This window comes from Saccopteryx bilineata, chromosome 2 (genome assembly GCF_036850765.1).
Source record: "Saccopteryx bilineata isolate mSacBil1 chromosome 2, mSacBil1_pri_phased_curated, whole genome shotgun sequence".
Lineage (NCBI taxonomy): Eukaryota > Metazoa > Chordata > Mammalia > Chiroptera > Emballonuridae > Saccopteryx > Saccopteryx bilineata.
Genome location: NC_089491.1, coordinates 347,996,030 through 348,022,596, shown reverse-complemented (window position 1 = coordinate 348,022,596; position 26,567 = coordinate 347,996,030). Strand labels below are relative to the sequence as shown.

Sequence of the window (26,567 nt, the reverse complement as noted above, 5' to 3'; positions counted from 1 at the left end):
AGAAGCTCCTCGGAGAAGCCCTGCCCCATTGCTGTCGAAGGACTCTCGCCCGCTCCGCCCCCTAGGAGTCATGCCCCGCCCTGCCCCGTCGAGTCCGGGAGAAGTTGCTCCCGCCCTGCGGACCCCTCCCCGCCGCCGCCTCCGCGCGGCTTCTTTCAGCACCACGGCGCGGACAGCTCCCGGGCGGGCGCCTAAGGGAGGAGGCGCGGCGAGCGTCCGGCCCGGGAGGGCAGAGGAAGAAAGCAGACCGTAACGCCAGCGAGCGGGTGGGGCATGGAGCCCTGTGGCCCTCCTCGGGGGCGGTGCCCACCCGGAGCCAGACGCCGTTGAGCCCGAGAACAGGCAGAGACGCAGGGAACCTGGGCGCTGGTGCCTCTGGGCAGAGGCCACGGCCAGAAGATGCCGGTCCGCAGGGGCCACGTCGCGCCCCAAAACACTTACCTGGACACCATCATCCGCAAGTTCGAGGGCCAGAGTAAGTGTGTGCGTTGGGGTGGGGGGGCCTATCCGGAGTCCTGGTTTGGTGGCAGTAGTCGGACCCCTTTGCTAACTTCTAACGGAGCAAGGCGGGAGTGAGGGCCTGGGGAGCTGGCACTGGATGCTGAATGCAAAATTTTTCGCTTAAATGCCCGGACCATCGTCTTCTCCAGCGGGCTCCACTTACCCCGAATGCCTGCTTGCTCTATTCTCTTTTGGAGCGCAGTGTCAGAGCACAGCCCCTCCCTCCTCCACTGAGTTGTTTTCTTGCCCCCCCAATCCCTGACCTCCCTTTCTATCACTGCCTGGCTTCCACCTCTTGACACACACACACTTCCTCCAGAGGTTTCCTTGACTTTCTTGCTTTCTCTTCCTGACCCTGAGCATCCTGGTCTTTCTAGGAGCTCTTCCCAGATCTGACCCCCATCCCAACCCAGGTCACATCCCCGCTCCCTCTTCTTAACCCTCTCCACTGTCTCCAAGAAGCCTTAGGCTTCTCGTACACTTCACTGACCCCATTATTGTGCTGGTCTTCCCACAATCCCCAGGACTGACCTCCCTTCCCCCACTTCTCTGGTCACTGTCCTGCTTCCCCTCCTGGCCACCCCCCTGTTACTCTCATGAGTCCCATGACCTTCCCCCATGACTCTGGCCTTGGTTTTCCCACTGCTCCCCAGACTTGATCTCACCCCCTTTCTTATTCTGGTCACTGATCTGCTCCCCTATCTAGATACCCCCACACTGCTGCCAAGAGCCCCTATAATCTTTCTTTCCCTTCTACCTATTCCTGGTTGCCATGGGCATCCCCCCTCCCTTCTCTTACCCTAGGTCGAAAGTTCCTGATCGCCAATGCTCAGATGGAGAACTGCGCCATCATTTACTGCAATGATGGCTTCTGTGAACTCTTCGGCTACTCTCGAGTGGAGGTCATGCAGCGACCATGCACCTGTGACTTCCTCACAGGCCCCAACACCCCACGCAGTGCTATGTCCCGACTGGCACAGGCCCTGCTGGGGGCTGAGGAGTGCAAGGTGGACATCCTCTACTACCGCAAGGATGGTGAGGCACCCTTGGGCCATAAGTTCTTGGCCCCTCTCTTGTCCTGCTGGAGTAGCCATGGGGAGAGCACTGACCCTGGGACCAAGAGCCTGGATAAGCCCTGCCTCCTCTCCGGGCCTCAGTTTCCTCATCTCTATGGGACGTGATGGGCATTGGATGTAATGCCTTTAGAGATCTTTTTTCAGAAACTGGACACCAGGCTGAGCCTCCCACTCCACCATCCCTCCACCATGTCTCCAGTCTCCTGGCTGTCCACTCTGTCACTGTCAGCCCCAGCTATCAGGCAACTGGGTTGGAAATTAACCTTTTCTCATCTCTGTCTGCTCTGGGGATTAGGGGAGGAGTCAAGGCCTGTGTGGCCAAACAAGGTATAGGGAAATGCTGGGTGGGAAAGAGGGGTGGGTCTATCTCACCTAGCCTTGGCTCCTTGGGGAGAAAGGGTCTGGAGTTTGGCCTGACCTGGAGGCTCATCCAGTTTGAGATGTCACCACCAGCCCAAGTCCACTGCAAGCAGAGCAGAAGCATAGGTCAGGGGCTGATGATAAAGACTCTGCAGACCTTCAAGACCCTTCCCCCAGGAACTCAAGAGTTTTTACAGACCGTGAGAGAGATGGGTGGAAACTAGGATCCTGAAAGTCCCTTTGAAATTACCGGGATGAGCTCCCCCCACCCCCCACCTGGTTCTGCATCAAAATAACTTAGAACTTGTTTTCCAAAACACACCTTCCCTAGAGAGTGGCTGACTCAGAGATGTGAGGTGAGGCCCAAAGCAAGTATATTTGGAAAAATCTCTCTTGTGGTTCAAATGTTCTGCCAAGTTTAGGAGCCACTGGCTTAGATAAATTTTTTCATTTCATGGATGAGGAAACTGAGGCTTAAGAAAAAGAAAGGACTTGTTGAGAATCCTACTGCTGGGGTCCAACCTGGAGCCAAATCCCAAATCTCTGGATTCTTCCCTAAAGAAATCTCTGTTCTGAGTAATCCCAAGAGGGGAGAAAGGACTCCAGCTGCTTCTGTGCTCAGAGGCAGGACTTTTGGGAAAGGAAACCCCAGAAGAGGGTTTCCCCAGGGAAAGCAGGCATGGGGCCACCTGAGTGCAGATCGAGGCCAGGCACCTCTGGATTGGTGTCAAAGTTTGAGTTCCTGGGACCTGGTGTGTGTGTGGAGCATGGATGTAAGCATGAGTGTGAACATGTGTGTGAGTGCATGCATGTGTGTGTGCTTAAGTGCTTTCAGGGTGCTTTTGGGGCAGGTCCTGGTTGTCCCTGTGGCTGACTCCTGCTGTTCCCACCCCAGTGAATGCAGAGGTAGATATTAGGGGTGTAGGAAGAATCTGGCTTAGTGTGGCGGCACTCACAGGGTTAATAATGTCAGAATATTTTAAAAAGCTCACCTTCTTATATCATTGCAGAGAGAAAGTAGTAGGGGAATGAGAAGAGTCCTGGGGGAGCAGGAGGGGAGAGCAGGAAATGAGAGGACCAACAGGTGCTACTTTGTCTCTCTTCTTGACCCCAGAGATTGACCTGTGCTCCAGAGGGGTGGGGGATGATTCTAGACTCCTGGAGATGTCAGATCAAGATCCATAGGGTCTCCTCAGCACCCTGCATTGACTGGGCATGGGACAGAGGTCAAGGCCAGGCCTTAGCCCTCTGAAATCAGAACTCAGGTCTCAAAATCCTGCTAGGGTCCTCCAGCTATCAGAAGGGAACCTGGCAACCTAATCTTGGAGGCTGACCCTAGGTAAAACTGGAAAATTACCCATATACCAGATACCCCCAAATGCCAGTCCACTCCCATGCCTACCACAAACCCTATAATCCAAGCCTTTGACCACTTGGGCCTGTCTAAAATTGGCCTGAAAAGGGAACCCAGAAAAGGGAACTTCCCAGCCTATATTACCCTAAGAAAGGATGTGGTTCTCAGAACATTTATGTTCACCTTATTATGGCTCACTCTGACCACATGACCTGTTTTTTAATTTTTTAAATCATATTCACATATATCTTACAATCCTGCTGAGGGGGGTCCTAATGTTGATTTCTTTCCACCTTAGATCAATACCTCCTCTGCCCTACTCCCCCTGACTCCAGGGAAGTAGGAAAGGGTTCTTAACAGAACTCCAGATGGTTTATTTATGATTCTCTTTTCCTCTAAAAGAAAAATCCACTGACAGTTCTCCAAGTCAAAGTGGAGAGTCTGTGTCCATATATTTCCACATTGTGCAAACAGAGGCCAGGGCACTTGGCAAAAATTGCCCATGAGACAAGGATCAGAGACCCCTAAGAAACTGGCTCTTCCTCCATCTCCCGTTATAGAAAAAGTGAGAACCTAACAGATAAGGAGAGATAGGATGGCCACAAGACTAGAACCAATGAGATTCTGCAGGGAGGGATAGAGAACACTCAGATCTCCCCCACACCTACCCTTGCCTCCACTGGGCACCTGCCCACCTTAGCCAGGTCCTCTTCTCTGATGACCCCAAACTGGAGAGTTCCCTAATCACTAAACCAGGCTAGAGGAAGCCTAAGGCTTCTCCAGTCCTCAGCTCCAAATGAGTAAGACAGGGTAAGGGCTAAGGTCAGGGGTCCCAGAGTTTTCCACACACTCACCCATGAGTGCCAGAAACACCAAGCAGGAGCAAGTATGGAATAGCCACTCTTTTAGTAGCTGCTTTTTTTTTTTTTTTTTTGTATTTTTCTGAAGCTGGAAACGGGGAGAGACAGTCAGACAGACTCCCGCATGCGCCCGACCGGGATCCACCCGGCACGCCCACCAGGGGCGAAGCTCTGCCCCTCCGGGGCGTCGCTCTACCGCGACCAGAGCCACTCTAGCACCTGGGGCAGAGGCCAAGGAGCCATCCCCAGCACCCAGGCCATCCCTGCTCCAGTGGAGCCTTGGCTGCGGGAGGGGAAGAGAGAGACAGAGAGGAAGGGGGGAGGGAGAAGCAAATGGGCACTTCTCCTATGTGCCCTGGCTGGGAATCGAACCCGGGTCCCCCGCACACCAGGCTGACCGGCCAGGGCCAGTAGCTGCTTTTTGTAACACCAGCTCCTTCCTGAAGGTTCACCACAGTCCTGGGTGGGGTGTGCATAAAGAGATGGTGGTAATAGAAGTCAAGGAGACTGTGCAGATGAGGGGCAAGAGCCAGAGGGCAGAGGGGAGCACGAGAGCAAAGAGAAACTGAAAAAAAGGGGCACATCCAAGAGGCAGAGAAAGGCAAGAGAAGGGCGGTATCAGGACGGGCAGACGAACCTGCTGCCCTTGGTCAGAGAGCTGAGGGGAGTACGAGACAGAAACCGTGGTTTTTCCTCCAAGGACAAGGCAAGGGCACAGGACCACCACTACTCCTGGGCACAACCTAGGACAATACACTCCCCACTGCTGATCATCCAGACACCCTTCCTCATGAGCAAGGACAGCCTAGGGGCAGGGGTAAAGAGTGTTCTGAACTCATCCAAATCCTCATAGCCTCTTGTCTCTGTGCACCCACAGCAGCAAGCATGCCACATAAGCTCCTGCTCCAGTCCTCACTGCTATGATGACTGGTCTTCAGTTCATTCCCAGCCTCAGTTTTCCAAAGATAGCATCAGTGTGTGGGTACAGCCACTCAAAGACTGGGTCTTGGCTGCTCCTAGCATGGAGGTCGGGAACCTATGGCTCGCAAGCCAGATGTGGCTCTTTTGATGGCTGCATCCGGCTTGCAGATAAATCTTTAATTAAAAAAATAATGTTAAAAATATAAACATTCTCATGTATTACAATCCATTCATTTCCTACCGCTCCATGGTTGCAGGTGGCTGGAGCCAATCACAGCTGTCCTCCGGGACGACACCAAATTTTTATTGGATAATGCGTAACATACACGGGTCGTTGTCTGGCTCTCATGGAATTACATTTTAAAATATGTGGCCTTCATGGCTCTCTCAGCCAAAAAGGTTCCCGACCCCTGTCCTAGCAGCTAGAGAGCCTGGAGGCCCTGCCCTTCTGCCCTGCTCTGCCCTCTCCCTGCCCCCTGCCAGGCCAGATCTCTTCAGTGCCAGAGAGACTGAGGAGATAGTTTCATCTTGGGGGCAGTGTCTCAGACTGCTGGCCAAGGAGGCTTCCTGCTAGGTCTCAGTGCCCATGCCTTGCCACGGCCCAGGCTGACAAGAGTGCCAGGCTCTGGTCTGGGAGACAGGCCTACAGCACTGTGAACCCAGGAGTGGGTCACAGAGGAGGATGGGTGGCATATCCTCAGTGTGGATGTCTCCCCTGGGGCCCAGGACAGCAGCTGGCAGATGGCTGCCTGGTGCCTGGGAGTCCAGGAATCTGATCCAGGAGATTCCTCCTCCCAGGGAGGAACGTGGGTGGGAGGATGGAGACAGCTCAGCTGCACCCCAGCGCTGATGGCTGTGCAGAGACACCAAGTGAAAAGAGCACTAAATGGGGAGTCAGGGGACAAGTGATACCAGTGGACCCCAAAGTCGCCTGTTCCTGCCAGTTGATCTCCCACCCTTTTACATTTACATACACATTAATTCACTCAATCAACAAACAACACCTGGGCCAGGTGCTGGCCTCCAGCAAACGAAGCAGACCCAAACCTGAGCAGCTCTGCCTTCTGATTTGCATGTTTACCTGAGGCTCCTGCCCTTAGGATCCTGCCCTTTGGGCCTGACACCCACCAGTGGTTTGTGTTGAGGGACATGGGACCACTGGGTACCATCATGGAAAAGGGGCTCAGGGGGTGCCCACCCACCCATCCAGCCCAAAGGCAATTTTAGCTTGTTTTGTTCCATCCACATACAGGGACAGGGGAGCAAGACCCTACAGCAAAATGGGAGGAACTGTGAGGCCAACAGTTGTCTGGTCTGCCCTAGAGGGTGGAGAGAGTGACAGGAGGAGCCTCTCCTGTCCCCACACTGCCATCTCTCTCCCTCTTCAGACCTCAGGCCATGCCCTCTCTGTTCCCCAGTCCCAGTGCCTCTGCCTGGAAATGCTGTTCCCATCCAGGCCTGGAGCAGCAGCCTGGCCTTCACTCTAGCCTCTTCATCCCGACCCATCCCTTCCTCTCTCCCAAGTCATGTGTACTGAGAGTTCAGGGGTCCCTGCTCCATGTCTCCTCCCAGTCCAAGCACGTCAGTTTCTCAGAACCCAGGCTCTTATCTGCAGAATGGAGGTCTATGCCTCCCCCCAAATACCCACTGGGCTCCACCATGGAGACTGAGGCCTAATGTGATAACTGGCTCAGTGCCCAGCCCTTAGTGTGTTCTCAATGATGAGGTCCTTCCAATGTCAGCTTTGTGGGATGAGAACATGAGAAGCCCAGGGCCAGCCAGAGCTTCATGGGATAGAATGCCCGACCCACCTCCCCACTTAATCCACCCCCATCTGCTCCGCTTTAATTACAGCACAAGCAAACCTCAAGGTTAAGCCCTGAGCTGAGGGCTGAGCATGGACTTGGACCTGATGCTGCATTATCTCCTAATGAGCAGCTTAGCTGCTCTCCCTACCTCTGCCCTGTAGCATCACCCAGCCTCTGTCCAGGCCTCCTCACCCTGTGGCTGCCCTTCATTTGACCCTTACCCAGCACTGTGCCTGGCTTCCCTGGCCAGGATCCCTTCAGTGACCAACCCCCCCTCCCTATGGTGCTTGCAGCCTCCAGCTTCCGCTGCCTGGTGGACGTGGTACCCGTGAAGAATGAGGATGGGGCCGTCATCATGTTCATCCTCAACTTCGAGGATCTGGCCCAGCTCCTGGCCAAGAGCAAGGGCTGCAGCCTGTCCCAGCGCCTGCTGTCCCAGAGCTTCCTAAGCTCCGGTGAGGAGGGGTGCTGGGGGTTGAGGGAGGGGCAAGTGAGGGCACCAGGTAGAGCAACTGGCCCCTGGCCCTGGCTGCTCTGACCCTGGGCCTGCTTTCAGAGGGCTCTCACAGCAGGCCGGGTACACAGGGGCCTGGCACGGGCAGGGTCAAGTACAGGACCATCAGCCAAATTCCGCAGTTCACACTCAACTTTGTGGAGTTCAACCTGGAGAAACACCGCTCAAGCTCAACCACGGAAATTGAGATCATCGCGCCCCACAAGGTGGTGGAGCGGACCCAGAATGTCACCGAGAAGGTCACCCAGGTTTGGCCTGCAGGGCAGGGCAGACAGGGCTGTGTCGGGCCTTGAGGGTGGGTAGGGGCTGAGTGGAGGGGGCTCAGTTGAATGTAAGGATCAAACACCTCTAGAACACATGAGAAGTAGTCAGGGCTCCCTGGTACTCAGGCAGGACCTATCAAGGCCCCAGGTTAGCTACACACCCCAAATCTGACCCTTTCCATCAAATGCTCTGAGAGTTGGCCCTAGGGAAGGCTTTACTGGTCCAGGCTCCACAGGGTCTTCCCAGGTGTCACCCCTACATCTTCAGCCCTCCCAGGCCCATCTCACCAGCTGTGGCCACCCCACTGACCACCCCATGGCCCCCACCCCAGGTCCTGTCCCTGGGTGCAGATGTGCTGCCGGAGTACAAGCTGCAGGCACCACGCATCCACCGCGGGACCCTCCTGCACTACAGCCCCTTCAAGGCTGTGTGGGATTGGCTCATCCTGCTGCTGGTCATCTACACGGCCATCTTTACGCCATACTCGGCCGCCTTTCTGCTCAGCGACCAGGATGAGTCTCAGCGTGGGGACTGCAGCTACACCTGCAGCCCACTCACAGTGGTGGACCTCATCGTGGACATTATGTTTGTCGTGGACATTGTCATCAATTTCCGCACCACCTATGTCAACACCAACGACGAGGTGGTCAGCCACCCCCGCCGCATTGCCATCCACTACTTCAAGGGCTGGTTCCTCATTGACATGGTGGCGGCCATTCCCTTCGACCTGCTCATCTTCCGCACTGGCTCTGATGAGGTGAGCAAACCCCATCTGTCCCCTGAAGTCCTGGGGCCTCCCCAGCCTCACAGCACTGGGTGCAGAGAGTACCTGGCATTCGGCACCTTTGCCAAAACAAGTGGAAGTGAAAAAGGGGCCTCAAACATCTCCTGTCATCTTCCACCCTGGTAAAGGACCAACCAAGGCTGTGCCCCAGGCCTAGGTGGCCTCCTTGTGCTCCAGAATTCAGCCCCTTCTGGAATGGGCATTCCTACAGTCCCAGCTCCTTGTGCTGCCTCCTAAACCATACTTACCTTGGAGTTGCAGGATATGCAAACTGCTCCTTGATTCAGCCTGACTTGTTTCTCACCCCTGAGCCCCTCCACCATGCCAACTCCACTTCCCATAACTGATGTGTGGGCATTTACAAACTTTTCTTCTTATTATTCATTGATTTTCAGAGAAAGAAGAGAGAGAGAGAGAGAAGGGGGGAGGAGTGGGAAGCATCAAATGTAGTAGTTGCTTATCATTTGTGCCTTGACTAAGCAAGCCCAGGGTTTCAAACCAGCAACCTCAGCATTCCAGGTCAAAGCTTTATCCACTCTGGCACCCCAAGTCAGGCTACATGCTTTACTTAAAGCTTGTAGGCCCACTGGTCCTTTTGCCCCACCTCTTTGGGATCAGTTTTCCACTCCAAACAGTTCTGCCTTCTGTGTTCCAGTCACCAGCCTAATCACACCAGCCTTTCCAGCACGGTCTGTCCCTCATGATTTCCTGCTCCCATGCCCACCCACTCCCAGCAAATCTATGCCCAAGTCCTCTCTCTCCACTTCCACTGCCCCTGCCTGGACGCTGAGTAGACACTGTCCCAAGCCCACATCTGTCAGCCTCGTCACCTCCACACAGAAGCCACAGAAAGTTTCAGAGCATTTACATGGCCCTGGCTGGTGGCTCAGTAGATAGAGCACTGGTCCAACCTATGGACTTCCTGGGTTTGTTTCGCAGTCAGGGCACACAGGAGAAGTGACCATCTGCTTTTCTCCCCCTCCCTGTCCCCTTCTCTCCCTCTTCCCCTCCTGCAGTCAGTGGCTTGATTGGTTCCAGTGTAGCCCAGGGCGTAGAGGATAGCTCCATCAGAGCACAACAGCCTCGGGTGCTAAAAATAGCTTAGTACTGGAGCATCGGTCCAGATGGGGTTACTGGGTGGATCCAGGTCGGGGCTCATGCATGAGTCTGCCTCACTATCTCCCCTCCTTTCACCTAAAAAAAAAAAAAGGTTTATCAGATCACTTTCATGACCCCGTTATTTATCTAATCCTGGCCTCAGAAACTTAAATGGCTCCCAAGCTGTTTATGGACCCACAGGCCCTCAGGAGCAGCCCCTGCCCATCTCCAGGCTCATTTCTCTTCACTTCTCCATCTTCCTCATTGAGCCCAGGGGCAGCACCACACTTGGATTCCCACGTGGGCTGGTGGTGCCTCCACACCTCTGGGCCTTTGCTCATGCTGCTCCCTGAGTCTGGAATGCCTCATCCCTCTCTCTCCTGTCTGCCTGGAGGCCCACCCTCGTCTCTCAAGACTCGGCTCAGGTGTCACCCTCAGTGTAGCCTGTCTGCTCTGCTCCTACAGACTTGGCCGCCCCTTCCTCTCTGCTCTCCCTAGATTTCTGTCCTAGTAATGATAACATTGTTTTTGAGCTTTAGGCTGAGAGCTCCTTGGTCCCATGCTGTACCCCACTGCCAAGAGCCTGGCTCAGAGCAGGTTCTTCATGAGTATGTGTTGAATGACTGTGTGACCATATGCACAAGTAAAGGCTGAGTACAGCCTTTCAAAGACTGACCGCCAACCCTATGGCCTCTTCCTTGTCCCTCCAGACCACCACCCTGATTGGGCTGCTGAAGACAGCACGGCTGCTGCGGCTGGTGCGCGTGGCCAGGAAGCTGGACCGCTACTCTGAATACGGGGCAGCCGTGCTCTTCCTGCTCATGTGCACCTTTGCTCTCATCGCGCACTGGCTGGCCTGCATCTGGTATGCCATCGGCAATGTGGAGCGGCCCTACCTGGAGCCCAAGATCGGCTGGTTGGACAGCCTTGGTGCACAGCTCGGCAAGCGCTACAATGGCAGCGACCCAGCCTCGGGCCCCTCAGTGCAGGACAAGTACGTCACTGCCCTCTACTTCACCTTCAGCAGCCTCACCAGCGTGGGCTTCGGCAACGTCTCCCCCAACACCAACTCAGAGAAGGTCTTCTCCATCTGCGTCATGCTCATTGGCTGTGAGTGCCACCTCATGCCCTGGGCCTTATCCATAGAATTAGAATTTTAGTTTTAGAATGAGACATAACAGAACGTAACAATGTGTGTGATAGGCAGACTTTTAAAATGTTTATTTTATTGATTTCAGAGAGAGAGAGAGGAAGGGAGAGAGAGAGAGGAACATCAATCTGTTCCTGTATGTGCCCTGGCCGAGGATCAAACCAGCAACCTCTGTGCTTTGGGACAATACTCTAACCAACTGAGCTATCTGGCCAGAGTCATGATAGGCAGATCTTAAGCATACAGCATGATGAAATGTTACATGTATATACAGAATTTTACACCCGCATGGCCCTTGCTATGTGACAGGAATCAGGGCCAGTTGCATCATTTGCAGGGCCCAATGCAAAATGAAAATGTAGAGCCCTTCATTAAAAAAAATTTAAGAATTTTAAGACAGTGATAGAAGAAAATTAAACCAAATGTGGGGTCCTTCTTTTTATTTATTATTTATTTTTAGAGAGAGATGAGAAGCATCAACTCATAGTTGCAGCACTTCAGTTGTCTGTTGATTGCTTCTCATAAATGCCTTAACTGGGCAATGGGGGCAGGGAAGTCCAGCTGGGCTGGTGACCGCATGCTCAAGCCAGCAACCTCAGGGTTTTGAACCTGGGACCGCAGCATTCTAGGTCAATGCTCTATCCACTGTGCCACCACCAGTTAGGACTGTGGGGCCCTTCTTAGCACAGGTCACATGCCTATGAAGCCAGACCTGCCAAGCACTTTCTAAGTACTTATCAAAGGCCTACATTTCATTCTCATCACTACCCCCCACGAAGGCCATATTATGAGCCCAGTTTACAGACCAACAAACCAAAGACCTTAACTTGCCAGCAGATACATAGAGACCTAGTTCTAGTCAGGTGAGCTGCTCCCAGGGCTGTGTGCTCTCAGGCCCTGCTCTGTGCTGCCCACCTCCCAGGACACCTGCTACAGGAACATAAGAGCCAATGTGGAATTTCACACATCGGTTAAGTTGTCATGTTCAGAGTATTTAGACATGAAAGCCCAGAAAAACAAAAACAACAAGAAAAAAAGGGGGTGAAAACAGGAGACCAAGAGTTTTCCTTTTATATATTTAAAGCTGAGAGAAAAACAAATCTGAACTAAAAAATTCCATTGCCCTAGTTCTTTCTTCTCAAGAGTTTGGCCTCTGGGCCCAGGAAGATGCCAAGAGACACAGGGAAGTGGGAGGAGGGCAGAAAGCCGAGAGGCCTCTGTCCACCAGGCACCCTGGTGCTGGCCTGGGCACTTCTGACTTTGCCCTGGACAGAGGGTTCCCAGGAAGAGAGAGGTTTGGAATGGGTCCTGGGGTAGTGTGGTCTGGTGTGGATGCAGAAGCACTCACTCCCTGCACCCCCGCTCTTCCGCCCCAGCCCTTATGTATGCCAGCATCTTTGGCAATGTGTCTGCCATCATCCAGCGCCTGTACTCAGGCACAGCGCGCTACCACACTCAGATGCTGCGCGTCAAGGAGTTTATCCGCTTCCACCAGATCCCCAATCCACTGCGGCAGCGCCTGGAAGAGTACTTCCAGCACGCCTGGTCCTACACCAACGGCATCGATATGAACGCGGTGAGCTCCCGCAGCCCTGCCCCAGGTGGACCAGGCCATTAGCTCAAGTCCTTCTGGCTAGTGCCCCTGGGGATAACAAGGTCCTGCAGGCGCAGGGCGCCCCCTGAGCCCTCCCTGTCCGCTCCCCCAAGCCCACCCTCGCCCACATCGCCTCACAGGTGCTGAAGGGCTTCCCTGAGTGCCTGCAGGCCGACATCTGTCTGCACCTGCACCGCACGCTGTTGCAGCACTGCCCGGCCTTCCGCGGCGCCAGCAAGGGCTGCCTGCGGGCGCTGGCCGTCAAGTTCAAGACAGCCCACGCGCCGCCCGGGGACACACTAGTGCACCTTGGCGACGTGCTCTCCACGCTGTACTTCATCTCCCGCGGCTCCATCGAGATCCTGCGTGACGACGTGGTCGTGGCTATCCTAGGTGGGTTAGGTGGGAAAGGTAGGCGTGGCAGGACTAGAGATGTCCTGCCTGGACCACTCCACTACTAATGATGATGGTAGGATCTTTTATGACCTGCATGTGCAAAGCGTGTGCCACAGAAAGCTTTATCCTCAGCTCACTGATTCCTTAAAACAAACCTCTGCCATGGGTCCATTTCCTGATAGGGAAGTTGAGGCTCAGAGAGAGCATGCTGGTAAGAGGCCAAGCAGGATTTCCAGGGCAACGTGTTTGACTCAGAAGTCCAGACAAGCCCCTACCTTCTTTCACCTTTGGGGAGCACAAGATGAGAGGATGAGGGTTTGTCTTGGGTGGAGGGAGATGTTCAGTGTCGTTCAGCACCTCTGTGGTGTCAGCTAGACCTTGTAGGTGGGATTTGAGCACTGGGTAGGGTACAGGTGTGGGGCACATGCAATCCCTGCCACTCACCAGCTGTCTGAGTGTGATCATGGGCAGGTCACTTCACTTTTCTGAGCCTCACGGTGTTCTTTCTCATCTTCCTTGTCTTCCCACCCAATCTCTGACTTCAGCCCACCCCAAGTCCCTGACCAAGATGCCAGCCTTGCCCTCCCTTAGCCTCCATGAGGACAGGCTCCCTTGGGCTCCTATGCCCACTCCTTTCTCTCTGGTCTTTCCTCCGCTGGTATTCACCAAGTGTGGGTGAGGTTCTGGTCTCTTCTCACTCTGCACCCTCACCTGGCCCAGCTCCTTGCCCCAGGGTCTCAGCCTCCATCTGTGCTGCAAGCACCCCCAGAACTCTATCCTAGCTCCAGTCTCTCCTTAGACCAGAATATTCCATTCCTCCCTTGGCATGCACATCCTTGTATTTCTGAAGCAAACCAAACAACATATCTCAACCTGAAACCATCACCTGCCCTCCGAAGCAGCTCCTTTGGCATCCTCATCACTGAACCATTCATTGCCTGAGCCAGAGACCTTCCTGCCCCCATCACCTAGGCAGCCACAAAGCCCCATCTGTTTCCTTTCTGTCCCACACCTGTCTCCTCATCCCTGCCTGGGTCCAGCCCACATCGTGTCCTTCCTGGGCGGGTGTCAGAAGATCCTTTCTCATGTTCCAGCATCCGGTCTGTTTCCATACCCCACCTCTACCTTCAGCCAACGACCTGAAATTCACATACGTGCATATTGCTCTTCTGCTCAAAATCCTTCCATGGTTCCCCATGGCTCACAGGACAAGAGTGAATCCCTGTATGCAAAGTCCTCCCTGATCTGGCTCCTCTAAGTCCTGCCACCCTCCTGCTGGTACTTCAGGTTCCAGCCATACAAACTATTTATTGTTCTCTAAACCTGTCTTTTTCTGTCACACATCTGTGTCCTTGCACGTGCTGCAACTCTACCTGGAGCACCTACTTTGCACCCCTGCCTGGCAGACTCTGGTCATCCTTCAAGGCTGAGCTTAAGTATAGGCTCCTCTCTGAAACCTGCCCTCACTGCCAGCCTACTTTAGGAGTGCCATTCATGTAGGAGAGATAATAATTATTATTAATAATTAAGAAGCCAGTCCAATTTAATTTTCAGTTGGAGACATGAAATCTCATTTTGTCCCAAATGGAAATGAACCTTAGATAATAATCCTTCATCTACTAGAAAACTATTATTTTATAATGTCCAGAATTCAAGCTCCTGGGTTTCATATATGACCCAGGCAAGTTCCTTCCCTTTCCTTCCCTCTTTAGGCCTCAGTCCCCTCCTATGTGAATGACCTTTGAGCTTATTCTCTTGGGGGACATGTCCTGGCCTCCATCCATCAGTATCTGTGCAAACCATCAGTGGCCCTTGTTCGGTAGTGCCAGGCTGAGGGGCTAGACTTTCCTGTAGGGAGTGAATGCCAAAACAATCACAGCAACCCAGCCCTGGGCTCTCTGGCCCCAGCCCTGACTATGGCACTGACCACACACTGTTTTTCTGCCCTGATTGCCTTTCTCCTTAGGCTCCAGGCCTCCTGAATTCTCACAACCCAGCCCCCCACTTCACTTCCTCTGTAAGCCTCCCTTCTCCCTGCCCCCAACCATGGCAAGCAGAATGAGCCCCTTTCTCCTCTGTAGTACCCTAACTCTTGATTCTTCCCTGTTTTAAGGCTCAAAGATTGCTCTGTAAACTAGTTGCTTGCTTATATAACTATCTTATGGGGATGTTAGGAGCTCCTTGTGAATGAGACAGCATCTTATTCACGTTTACATCTTGTGGCCAGCACAGTACCTGTCCCAGGAGCGCTCAATACCCGCATCACATACCCCAAGCATCAAGCTTTTGTCCATCCTGTGACATCTGTCAATACCAATGCCTTGCATCAGACTTTTTGGTGCCTATTCAAGGTACTTTCTCAAGCATCATGTCTGCTCCTCTGGACAGTTCAATGTGGTAGACAAGGCAGATATGGTTATAACTCATTTTATTTTATTTTTTCCATCATTTTTTTATTTTTCAATTACAGTTGACATATAATATTGTATTAGTTTCAGGTGTATAATTCTGTGATTAGACATTATATAACTTACTAAGTGATCATCCTGATAAATCTTATACTCATCTGACACCATGTATAGTTATTAAAATATTATTGACTGTATGTCCTATACTTTACATCCCCATGACTATTCTGTAACAACTAATTGGTACTTCTTAATTCCTTCACTTTTTTCAGTCATCTTCCCAAGCCCCCTCCCAGCTAGCAACCCTCAAAATGCTCTCTGTATTTATGAGTCTGTTTCTGTTGGCTTGTTTGTTTTGTTTTTTTTCTTTCTCTTTTTGTTCTGTTTGTTTATTTTAGGGCTTTTTAAGTGTCAATTATTGATAGATATGTATTTGTTGTCATTTTATTGTTTCTTTTTAAAATTCTTCTTCTTCTTCTTCTTCTTCTTCTTCTTCTTCTTCTTCTTCTTCTTCTTCTTCTTCTTCTTCTAGACCCCTTGACATTTCATGTAATATTGGTTTGATAGTGATGAATTCCTTTAGCTTTTTCTTGTCTAGGAAGGTCTTTTTATATCCTTCAATTTGAAATGATAGCTTTGCTGGATGGAGTAATCTTGGTTGTAGACCTTTGCTTTGCATCACTTTAAATACTTCTGGCCACTCACTTATGGCCTACAGAGTTTCCACTGAGAAGTCAACTGACGGTCTTATGGGAGCCTCCTTGTAGGTAACTAACTGATTTTCTCTTGCTGGTTTTTTTTTTTTTTTTTTTTTTTTTTGTATTTTTCTGAAGCTGGAAACGGGGAGAGACAGTCAGACAGACTCCCGCATGCGCCCGACCGGGATCCACCCGGCATGCCCACCAGGGGGTGATGCTCTGCCCCTCCGGGCCATTGCTCTGCCACGACCAGAGCCACTCTAGCGCCTGGGGCAGAGGCCAAGGAGCCATCCCCAGCACCCGGGCCATCTTTGCTCCAATGGAGCCTCAGCTGCAGGAGGGGAAGAGAGAGACAGAGAGGAAGGGGGTGGGTGGAGAAGCAAATGGGCGCTTCTCCTATGTGCCCTGGCCGGGAATCAAACCCGGGTCCCCTGCATGCCAGGCCGATGCTCTACCACTGAGCCAACCTGCCAGGGCCTTCTCTTGCTGCTTTTAAGATTCTCTTTGGCCTGCCCAGGCAGTGGTGCAGTGAATCAGCATCAAACTGTGACACAGAGGACTCAGGTTCAAAACCCTGAGGTCGCCAGCTTGAGTGCAGGCTCATCCAGCTTGAGTGGAAGCTTACCAGCTTGAGTGTGGGGTCGCTGGCTTGAGCATGGGATCATAGACATGACCCCATGGTCACTGGCTTGAGACCAAAGGTCGCTGGCTTGAAGCCCAAGGTCACTGGCTTGAGCAAGAGGTCACTGGCTCTGCTGTAACCCCACCACCACCACACCCCCAGTTAAGGCACATATGAGAAAGCAATCGATGAACAGCTAAGGAGCTTCAATGAAGAATTGATGCTTCTCATCTCTCTCCCTTCCTGCCTTTCTGTCCCTATCTGTCCTTCTCTCAGTCTCTGTCACCAAAAAAAAAAAAAAAAAGATTCTCTCTGTTTGTCTTTAATCTTTTATTTATTTATTTTATTTATTTATTTTTTTTACAGAGGCAGAGATAGAGAGGGACAGACAGGCATAAACGGAGAGAGAGATGAGAAGCATCAATCATCAGTTTTTCGTTGCAACACTGTAGTTGTTCATTGATTGCTTTCCCATATGTGCCTTGACCGCGGGCCTTCAGCAGACCGAGTAACCCCTTGCTGGAGCCAGCGACCTTGGGTCCAAGCTGGTGAGCTTTTTGCTCAAGCCAGATGAGCCCGCGCTCAAGCTGGCGACCTCGGGGTCTTGAACCTGGGTCCTTCCGCATCCCAGTCCAACGCCCTATCCACTGCGCCACCACCTGGTCAGGCTGTTTGTCTTTAATCTTTTAAAGACAAACAAAATTATGATGTTCTTGGTGTGGGCCTCTTTGGGTTCATCTTGTTTGGGACTCTCTGTGCTTCCAAGACTTGTATGTCTATTTCATTCACTAGGTTAGGGAAGTTTTCTGTCATTTTTCAAAAAGGTTTTCAACTTCTTGCTCTCTCTCTTCTCCTTCCAGTACCCTCATGTTGCAAATGTTGGTACTCTTGAAGCTGTCCCAGAAGCTCCTCATACTTATTTTCATTTTGGATTCTTTTTTCTTTTTGATGTTCTAATTGGATGTGTTTTGCTTTCTTATATTGCAAATAGCTGATTTGATTATCAGTTTTATCTACTCTACTGTTAATTCTTTGTACATTATTCTTTATTTTTGACTGTTTTTTTTTTTATTTTTTATTAAGTGACAGGCAGGGAGGCAGGGAGACAGACTCCTTCATGCATGCGCCCTGACTGGGATCCACCTGGCAAGCCTGTACTGGGTGATGCTCTTCCCACCTGGGGCTGCTGTTCCATTGTTCAGCAATCGAGCTTTGCACCTGAGAGGAGGCCAAAGAGCTATCCTCAGTGCCCAGGGCCAACTCACTTGAGCCATTTGAGCCATGGCTGTCAGAGAGGGAGAAAGAAGGGAAGGGGTGGAAAAGCAGATGGTCGCTTCTACTCTGTACCCTGATCAAGAATTGAACTCAGGACTTCCACATGCCGGATCAACACTCTATCAACTGGCCAGGGCCTTGACTGGTTCTTTTTTATAGTTTTATAGCCTTTTTTATGGTGTTGAAGTTCTCACTATGTTCCTTGAGTATCTTTATAACCATTTTTTGAACTCTATATCTGGTGGTTTGCTTGCCTCCATTTCATTTAGTTCTTTTTCTGGAGATTTCTCCTGTTTCCTCATTTGGGACATGTTTCTTTGTCTCCACATTTGTATGCTTCAATGTGTTGGTTTCTGTGTATTAGGTGGAACTGCTACATCTCCCAGACTTGGTAGAGTGGCTTTGTGTAGTAGGTGTCCTGTATGGCCCAGTAGCAGAGCCTCCCCAGTCACCTGTAGTTGAGACTTGATTGTTGTTGGTGTCACTGGGAGAGATTGACCCCCAGGCCAATGGCTGTGAGGATCTGCTGCTACTACAGAGGAGGAGTTGTTATGCAGGAGTCAACCCTAGGGAGCAGGACTAGCTTCAGTGGGGCTTTGTTACTCACTGAGTCCTCTCCCTTTGAGTGTGTTGCTCATGGAGGTCACAGGGTTATAATACAGCCTGGTCTGAAGCTGTCCACCAGGGGCACAGGCTCTGGGGGTCTCCTGGGAGGTGCAAAGTCAGCCATTGTTGGTGCCTTGCCTGGGGCCACCTGGCACAAGCTACACCTGGCTGCTACTTGTGCTGGACTTGGAGGTGACCAGGAGAAGCCACGCTGTGAACCAAGGCCAGCTACTTCTACTGCCAGGCCTGGGGTCACTTAGCAAGAGCTATGAGGTATATAAAGGCTAGATGCTACTTATCTGAGAGATTTTAGGAAAGTCCAAAGCATGAGGCAAAAGAGGCCATTTGTATGGAAAAGCCACTAGAAATAGCTTGGGTGTGGCAAGGTCTCAGGGAGTCCCCAGGGCAGAGCAAACAGTGTGAGCCAGGTTGGTGGAAACTCATGGTGCCAGCTCGCGGGCTCTGTGTATGTAGGGGCTTCAGAAAAGGACTAATGGCCTCTGCCAGCAGAAAGCTGGCCTCCAACCTCTTGCTCTGATTCCAGACGAACCAATTCCTCCCTGTATGTTCCTGGTTTCTTTCAAGCTGGCACCTCAGTACTGGAGCTCAGAGAGAGTGAGTCTGAGTTAGTCCATGCATGGGCCTTTAAAGAGGAACTTCTTGGGACTCCAGCAGCCCTTAGGCTCACTCAGCCACAATCCTCATTGGTTTTTACAGCCAGAAGTTATGGGGAGACTTCTGTCTCTGGAATATGGGATGGGAGGCCTGGTGTGGGGCTGACTCCTCAGGGGGAATCCCTGCAACAGAATATCCCTCCCAATTTTAAACTACTGCACTTGGGTGTGAGACCAGCCCATTCTGCATCCATCAGTCTCAGTGTGGCTTTTTCTTTAATTCCCTAGTTGTAGGACTTCCATTCAGCTCAATATCAGGCAGTTCTGAATAATGGTTGCTCTGTAGTTTAGTTGTTAATTTTGATGTGGTAGTGGGAGGATTTGAGTACCATGCTCACTTCTGCTGCTATCTTTTCTTTCTTTTTTAAAAAATTTTATTTATTGATTTGAGAGAGAGGGGAAGTGGGGGGGGAGGGAAACATCAGTTTGTTGCTCCAATTATTTATGTATTCATTGGTTGATTCTTGTGCATGCCCTGACCAGGGATCACACTTGCAACTTGGCATATCAGGTCAACACTCTAACCAACTGAGCTACCTGGCCAGGGCCCCTATGCTGCCATCCTGACCAGAAGTTCACCTGCCTTTGTTCTCTGCAGATGAGCAGGTGGACACCACTGGGTTCTGGCATGTTTAGTTATACCCATTTTAGAGATGAGGCCACTGGATTCCAAAGAAGGGAAGTGACTTCTCCAGGCTTCCTCTTCCAGGACCATGCTGGTTACCTGGCCCCATAATGCAAAGTGGGAACACAGAGGTAGAAGCCTCAGGCCCTGTGCTACAGAGCTAGCTGCTCCTGGCCCTGGTTCCTTGCACTTTACCACTGTGGCAGACTGAGAAGAGGGGAGGAGGAGGTCGAGCAGGGGCCATTAGTGTCCTTTACTGCCCACTCTCCCCGAGGGCAGGGGTAAGGGCAGTGCCAAAGCATGTGGAAATGGGAGGGAGGATTTTGCTGAAGGGTGGTCCTGAGGAGCCTGGAGACAGCAGGGGCACCCACATGCTGGAAGGTGGGGGGGGGGGTGTCTCTGCAAGGCTCAAAGGACAAGGTGAGGGCACACTCCTCATTTCCAGCCTGTACATCCAGACTTGTCCCCAGAGCTGAATCTTTAGTGCCAGACCCCAGCCTGGCAGAATTCCTGAGGTGGGAGGGAGGTCATGGACAAGGGTCCCTCAGGGGGAAGAGCCTTAGAAGAGAGCTTGGAGCCAGACTCTGGAGAAACCCCCCACCACCCCTCCGGCTGGCAGGAAAGAATGACATATTTGGGGAACCTGTTAGCCTCCATGCCCAGCCGGGCAAGTCCAGTGCAGACGTGCGGGCTCTGACCTACTGCGACTTGCACAAGATCCAGCGGGCAGACCTGCTAGAGGTGCTGGACATGTACCCTGCCTTCGCAGACAGCTTCTGGAGCAAGCTGGAAGTCACCTTCAACCTTCGGGATGTGAGTCTGGGCTGGGTGGGCCAGGGTGGGTGATGGCCCTTGGAAAGTGGTAACAGATAATGCCCAGGCAGCCTGCTGAGAGCTAGGCCTGCCTGACCTGGGGGGACCTCTCTGACCATCTCCCCTTCTTTCAAACCCCTGCTGCGTTCTTTACTGTAATTTCTTCTGTGTCTACCATGGCCTGCATGAAACTAAGAATGACGATAGCTACCATTATTGAGCACCAACTATGTGCTAAGTGTTGGGCTTCTTTTACATTATCTTATTTATTCTTCTCCTTGCAAATGGTATATTATTCCCATTTTCCAGATGAAGAAACTGAGGGCCAGAGAGAATAAATTGATCAAAGCCATATAGACTCAGAGTTAATGACTGAGCCAAACTGTGGAGTCAAATTTGTTCAACTTGCTAGCCCAGGCTTTCCCCATCCATTGTACCAAGCTGAAAGGGAGAATGTCTGCCATCTAGGGGCTCACGGTGCCAGGTGCCAGGGGTGTGAAGAAGTAAAAGAGCTGCCTCTCCTCTCAAGCTTATCACTCAGTGGAAGAGACTAAACAAGTCAGGAAAAATAAAGAGCCACACAGTTAAATAACCAAGGAAGTCATAAGTGTACCCAGGGAGGCCAAATTTGTGTATAGCTCAGGGATGCCAAGGAGTGGGACGGCCAGTACAGACTGGAAGTCCAGAAGAGGCTACATGGAGGGAATCTGGAATCAGCTAGTGGGAAGGAGGTGGCAGGCACACGTGGCAGGGGCAACAGTGGCTGAGGCCCCGGTTCTGAGCCCTACTTTCCTCCTCAGCCTTAGGAGAAGGGGCTCTGCTGGCCCAAGTTGGGCCCACACCCATGTCAAAGGGTGTAGTGCTCAGACATGTTTCCGTATTAGGAACAGCCCTCCCCACCCTGTGTCTTCTGCTGTTCTCCTGCCTCCCAGACTCTCCCCTTCCCATGTGATCTGTCCAGGAGACATCTTGTAAGGACCCTACCCTGGGGGCCTTGGCCATTAGGAGCCATCAGCTGGCCCAAGTGCTCAGTGGCTAGACATCAGAGCAAGAGTGACACGGTCTCTGTGTGCATCTGCAGCCTCTGGTACCCTAAATGGGGGTACCAGAAGGATGGGCTGCCGAGGGTGCTGCTGAAAACACCTCCTGAATGGACTAGGAGGTCCAGACCCAGTCTCCTCAAAGGAGAATCACTATTGGTCCACACTGGGGCAGGGGCACCAGGGCATTCAGGAAAGAGGACTGGAAGAACAGCTCCCCTGCCTGCCCACAAAATCTTGATGCTCAAAGCAGTCTTTCCTAAGACTCTGTGGAGGTCTGTATGTCTCCAAGCCCCTGTTCATCTCCTGCCCTCCCACGCAGGAGACAGCCTGCAGGAAGCTGCCTGGAGCATTAAGGGAGAGCCCAGCCACCTATCACCACTTCTTCACCTAATCACGGGTGCCGTGGTGGGATAAGGGGCAAGGGAGAACCGAGAGGGCCTGCCCCAGCTTTGGTCCCTGTTATTTGATGCTCTTGTTCCCCACAAGGCAGATGGGGGTCTCCAGTCATCACCCCAACAGGCTCCAGGCAGTCAGGACCACCAAGGCTTCTTCCTCAGGGACAACCAGTCAGGTGAGCCAAGCTAGTCCCTATCAGTTTCTGCCCTGCCCCAGCCCAAGGCCCCTGTCAGCTTCCCGCGACTTCTTGGTCCTTACATCCTGCTTCTTCTGGCAGAGTCCTCCCCAGCCCCTGGATGAATGGAGAGGAGCTCCCTCCCTAGGCTCCGTGCTGAAGATCCTTTCCCCCTTCCTTCCTGCGTCCTTAGAGCCAGAGTGAAGGCTAGCCAGGAACCTAGTGCTGCCGCAGGGAGAATACTGGACAAACCCCTGGGGTTCCACATCGAGGCACCAGGGGACCAGGGCTTCAGCTTCCTGGACAGTGAGGCCAGGGCTAGATGGCCCCACCCAGCCAACCCCCCAAAGCTGGGGCCCCAGATCCCCTCCCAGGGTTATAGCTTTCTGGGCCATAGATACCAGGCCTCTGTGAGGCAAGACATCAGGACACCCAGGTTAAAAGAGCTACTTTACCCCGCCTGGTATTCCCATTGCAAGTATGGGCAGGGGCATAGGCTCAGTTGTGTGGAATCAGCTAGACCAAGCTCAGGTTTTCCTTTCCCTTCTGCACTTGCAGCCCCTTCCCTGAGCCTCTCAGATGCATCTGGGCTCTGGCCTGAGCTGCTGCAGCAAGTGCCCCCAAGACCAAGGCACAGTCCTCCAGACCCTCAGAGAAACACAGGCTGCTGGCCTCCTGAGCTCAGCTCCAGGCTAGAGCAGCTGCAGGCCCAGGTGAACAGGTGAGTGCCCTGCTGGCTTCAGAGTGCAAGCCCAGCAGCAGGCTAGGCACGGATGCCCCCTCCTGGTGGCTCAGGAACATCACTGGATGTCCTGTAAATTTCAGAAAGGTGAGCCCTATTTAACAACAGGCCTCCCCATCTGTATACCACTAAGCACAATTCTTAGATGGCTTGTCCCAGCAAACCTAGCAACATGCCAAGGAAGCTTTCTTAAGAAAGAGGCATAACTTCATGCAGAAACAAATTTCATGGGCCTTTGGAAGAGGGGTGTGGCCTGTGGGTGACGGACTGTGATGGCAGAGTGGCAGAGTTAGGGCTTAGGGGCTGTACAGTCCTGGGTTTAAATTCTGGCTTGGCATCTTATCAGCAAGAATGTGGGCAAGTTACTTAATCACTTTGTGCCTTAGTTTGCCCTTTCATGAAATGGAGACAATCCAAATACCCACATCAAAGCTTCTTGAATACCCAATGATGTGCGTATGCGCCTGGTCACTTATCATCGAAGTCAGGGATGTGCTAAGGGGAATTTGGGCAGATGCTATGGATTGTAGTAGGGAAATAGCTTCAGGTAGGCCCCAGATTGCCATTCCACCCAGCAGGAACAGCATTTAGGCTACAAAATCTGGAGCTGTCCTCAGGACCTGAACTGCTTTTTCCAACCCCAACCCAGCCCCTCCCCCTGCCCCTGCCCCTGCCCCTGACTGTGGGGTTCCGTCCTATTGGGCAGGCTGGAGTCCCGCATGTCCTCAGACCTCAGTCACATCCTGCAGATCCTTCAGCAGCCCCTGCCCCAGGGCCACACCAGCTACGTTCTGGGAGCACCAGCCTCTGACGACCTGGCCTTGTTTCCTGTGGCCTCAGCAACTCAGAGTCCAGGAACTAGGCTGCTTCAGGGGAGTCTGACCCCTGCACAGGTGAGCAGGTGAGGGGAACCCCAGGGGCTTGCCTGGAGGCAGCTGCATTCCCTCCCCCACCCCCTCTTTCTTGCCTCTCTCAGGCCCCAAGCTGTGGTGACTTGAACAAATGTAGGCTGAAGCGCAGAAACTCCCCCTCCAGGATGCCTCACGTGACCATGACAATGGACAAAACTCTGACACAGTCCTCTGAACTGGAGCAGCCTGAGGGGCTCCTGTCATTTCCAGCTTCACCTCTGCATCCCCTGCAGGTACAGGGACTCATCTGTGGTCCCCGCTTCCCCTCCCTCCCAGAATACCTCGGTTCTGTCCCCAAGCAGCGGGAGTTCCAGAGACATGGCTCAGATCCTGGATTTACAAGTTAGAACCACTGAACCCCAAGTCAAAGACACCATGAGGGCACTGAAGGTGGCTGAGGTGAGAGTTCAGGATTTGGGGGAGGCAGATAACTGCCAAAATGGACCTCTGAAAACCATCTAGAGTAGTTACAAACTGCTAACTCAGGTGACCAAGATGGCAGGGTGGAGGAGGCTCAGGACTTTGACCTGCCTCCTCCAGGCCTCTGTTTAGATAGCAAGCCTGGTGCAGGGGGGTCAAGCACCTTAAGTGTAGAGATAGCTTGCAGGACAGAGGGGTCAGTAAGGAAAAGAGAAGTTTCTGATCTTCTGTGTGAGGGCCTTGCTCTGGGCTGGGGGCAATCACCCTCTGGCCCAGAACTATCTACTGCCTCTCAACCCAGTACACAAGGACCTCCTGTGAGAGCCCATGACCTGGCTGGAGTTGACAGTGTCCTCTGTAGTGGATGCATCGGGGCACAGAGCTTCAGCCCTCAGCCACTCAGCCCCTGATGGTTCTGTGATGACCTTTGGGATCCTAGTGGACAGTGGAGTGTATCACAGCTAATAAAGTCTACACATTTCACCTTGGCTTGGGTGTGTGACTTACCTGAGGTTGATTATGACCTTGACTGTGCCATGACCCCAACATCAGTTGTCTTCTCCAAGCCCTTCTCACAAGGATATGTGAGTTGGGGACTTGAAAGTGGCTCTGCCAGACCCAAGAGTCCTCAAACCTTGGGGCTCTTAGCCAGGCTGGGGTGAAGGGGAGCAGAGAGGTGCTGGCTTGGTGGTTATGGGAATTATGCTAACACTTTCATAGCAGTCACTTTGTGCAAGACACTGTGCTGACTTCTCTCAGATATTAGCTTATCTAATCCTCTCAGCAACTCTAAGGGGTCAGTGTTATTTTCCTCATTTTAGAGAAGTGGAATCAAGAGCAGAGAGAGACAAAGAAAAAACTTACACAAGCACAAGGGGGACTTCTAGGGTCTGGTACTATTCTGTTTCCTGATCCAGGTGCTGTTTCATGAGTGTCTTGTGAAAATACATGCACTTCTATGTGTAAATTATACTTTGATAAAAAAAAAAAAAAGAATCTTGACCATAGTATAGGAAAAGAAGGATGTAATTTCAACCCAAATGGTCTGGCTCGAGAATATGTGCAGTTAACTACTCCACTAAACTAGACTGTTATCCAAAAGGCACCTGGCACTGGTCATCCGTCCTTCTTGCTCCAATATTCCCTAAAAGAATTCTGAAAACATATTTGCTTCCTCATTTTTAAGTTGACATCTGAAGTATTTCATTAATAAGTTTTAAAAAATCATAAAGGATGTAATTTCTAGGTTTCGTGTTTTTATGTTTATTGTTTGTTCGTTTGTTTTTGCAAGAGAGAGAGAGAGAGTTGTGGGGGGTGGGGATGAGAAGCATCAGCACATAGTTGCTTCATTTTAGATGTTCATTGATTGTTTCTCATATATGCCTTGATGGGGGGCTCTAGCCAAGCCAATGACCCCTTGCTCAAGCCAGTGACCTTTGGGCTTAAGCCAGTAACCTCGGGCTTCAAGCCAGCGACCATGGGGACATGTCTATGATCCCATGCTCAAGCCTGAGACCCCATGCTCAAGCTGGTGAGCCTTACCTCAAGGCTGATGAACCCACATGTAAGCTGGTGACCTCGGGGATTTGAACCTGGGACCTCAGAATCCCAGGTCGATGCTGTATCCACTGCATCACCACTGGTCAGGTCAGTGTGTTGCTTATAAACTGTTTTATTTATATTGATCCATTTTTATCCGAATAGCACAGTGACTTGAGAGCCGATGTCATTCATTTTTTTTTTAAATTTTTTATTTATTCATTTTAGAGAGGAGAGGGAGAGACAGAGAGAGAGAGAGAGAGAGAAGGGGTGAGGAGGAGCTGGAAGCATCAACTCCCATATGTGCCTTGACCAGGCAAGCCCAGAGTTTTGAACCGGCGACCTCAGCATTTCTAGATTGATGCTTTATCCACTGTGCCACCACAGGTCAGGCCCGATGTCATTCATTTTAAGAACACTAGAACAGGCCCTTCTTTAACATCATTCCTTTTTTCTTATAATTCCATTCTATTCCTCCCAGTATATGCTACAAATTATTTTCATGCTTTAAAGTCTATTATTTAGAACCTTATCATACCTGTTTGTGACACAAACATATAAATTAAAAGTATATACATTAAAATTTTATTTTTTATAAATTTACTAAAGCTTTAAGGGTTACACTTAGTACAGAGCTGTTCAAACAACATACTAATTTTAATAAAAACTAAAAATTTATTGGAAATGCATCTCTTAAAAGAGGATATTTTCCTCTCAATTAGTTCATGTGTGGATGAATATCATTTTTTAAATTAGAATAAGCCTGACCAGGCAGTGGCACAGTGGATAGAACATTAGACTGGGATGTAGAGGACCCAGGTTTGAAACTCGCGGTCTCTGACTTGAGCCCAAGGTCGCTGGCTTGAGCAAGCGGTCACTCACTCTGCTGTAGCCCCTCCCCCATCAAGGCGCATATGGGAAAGCAATCACTGCAGTGAAG

The 26,567-nt window shown here is 51.6% G+C and overlaps 1 protein-coding gene across 2 annotated transcripts; it reads left to right on the top strand.

Moving 5' to 3' along the window:
• The first annotated feature begins 145 nt into the window (after nucleotides 1-145).
• KCNH6 (potassium voltage-gated channel subfamily H member 6) lies at nucleotides 146-24,576 on the top strand. Of its 2 annotated transcripts, none has more exons than XM_066262657.1 (13): nucleotides 146-475; nucleotides 1,306-1,536; nucleotides 7,174-7,335; nucleotides 7,437-7,642; nucleotides 7,990-8,415; nucleotides 10,251-10,650; nucleotides 12,067-12,266; nucleotides 12,425-12,677; nucleotides 20,208-20,401; nucleotides 21,931-22,015; nucleotides 22,574-22,736; nucleotides 23,464-23,650; nucleotides 23,734-24,576. In XM_066262657.1, the coding sequence occupies exons 1-13, from the start codon at nucleotides 400-402 to the stop codon at nucleotides 24,013-24,015; spliced, it is 2,865 nt and encodes a 954-aa protein (XP_066118754.1). In that variant the 5' UTR covers nucleotides 146-399; the 3' UTR covers nucleotides 24,016-24,576. The 2 variants fall into 2 exon arrangements, with proteins under 2 accessions (XP_066118754.1, XP_066118755.1); XM_066262658.1 differs by having other exon boundaries at nucleotides 23,793-23,958.
• The last annotated feature ends 1,991 nt before the right edge of the window (nucleotides 24,577-26,567 follow it).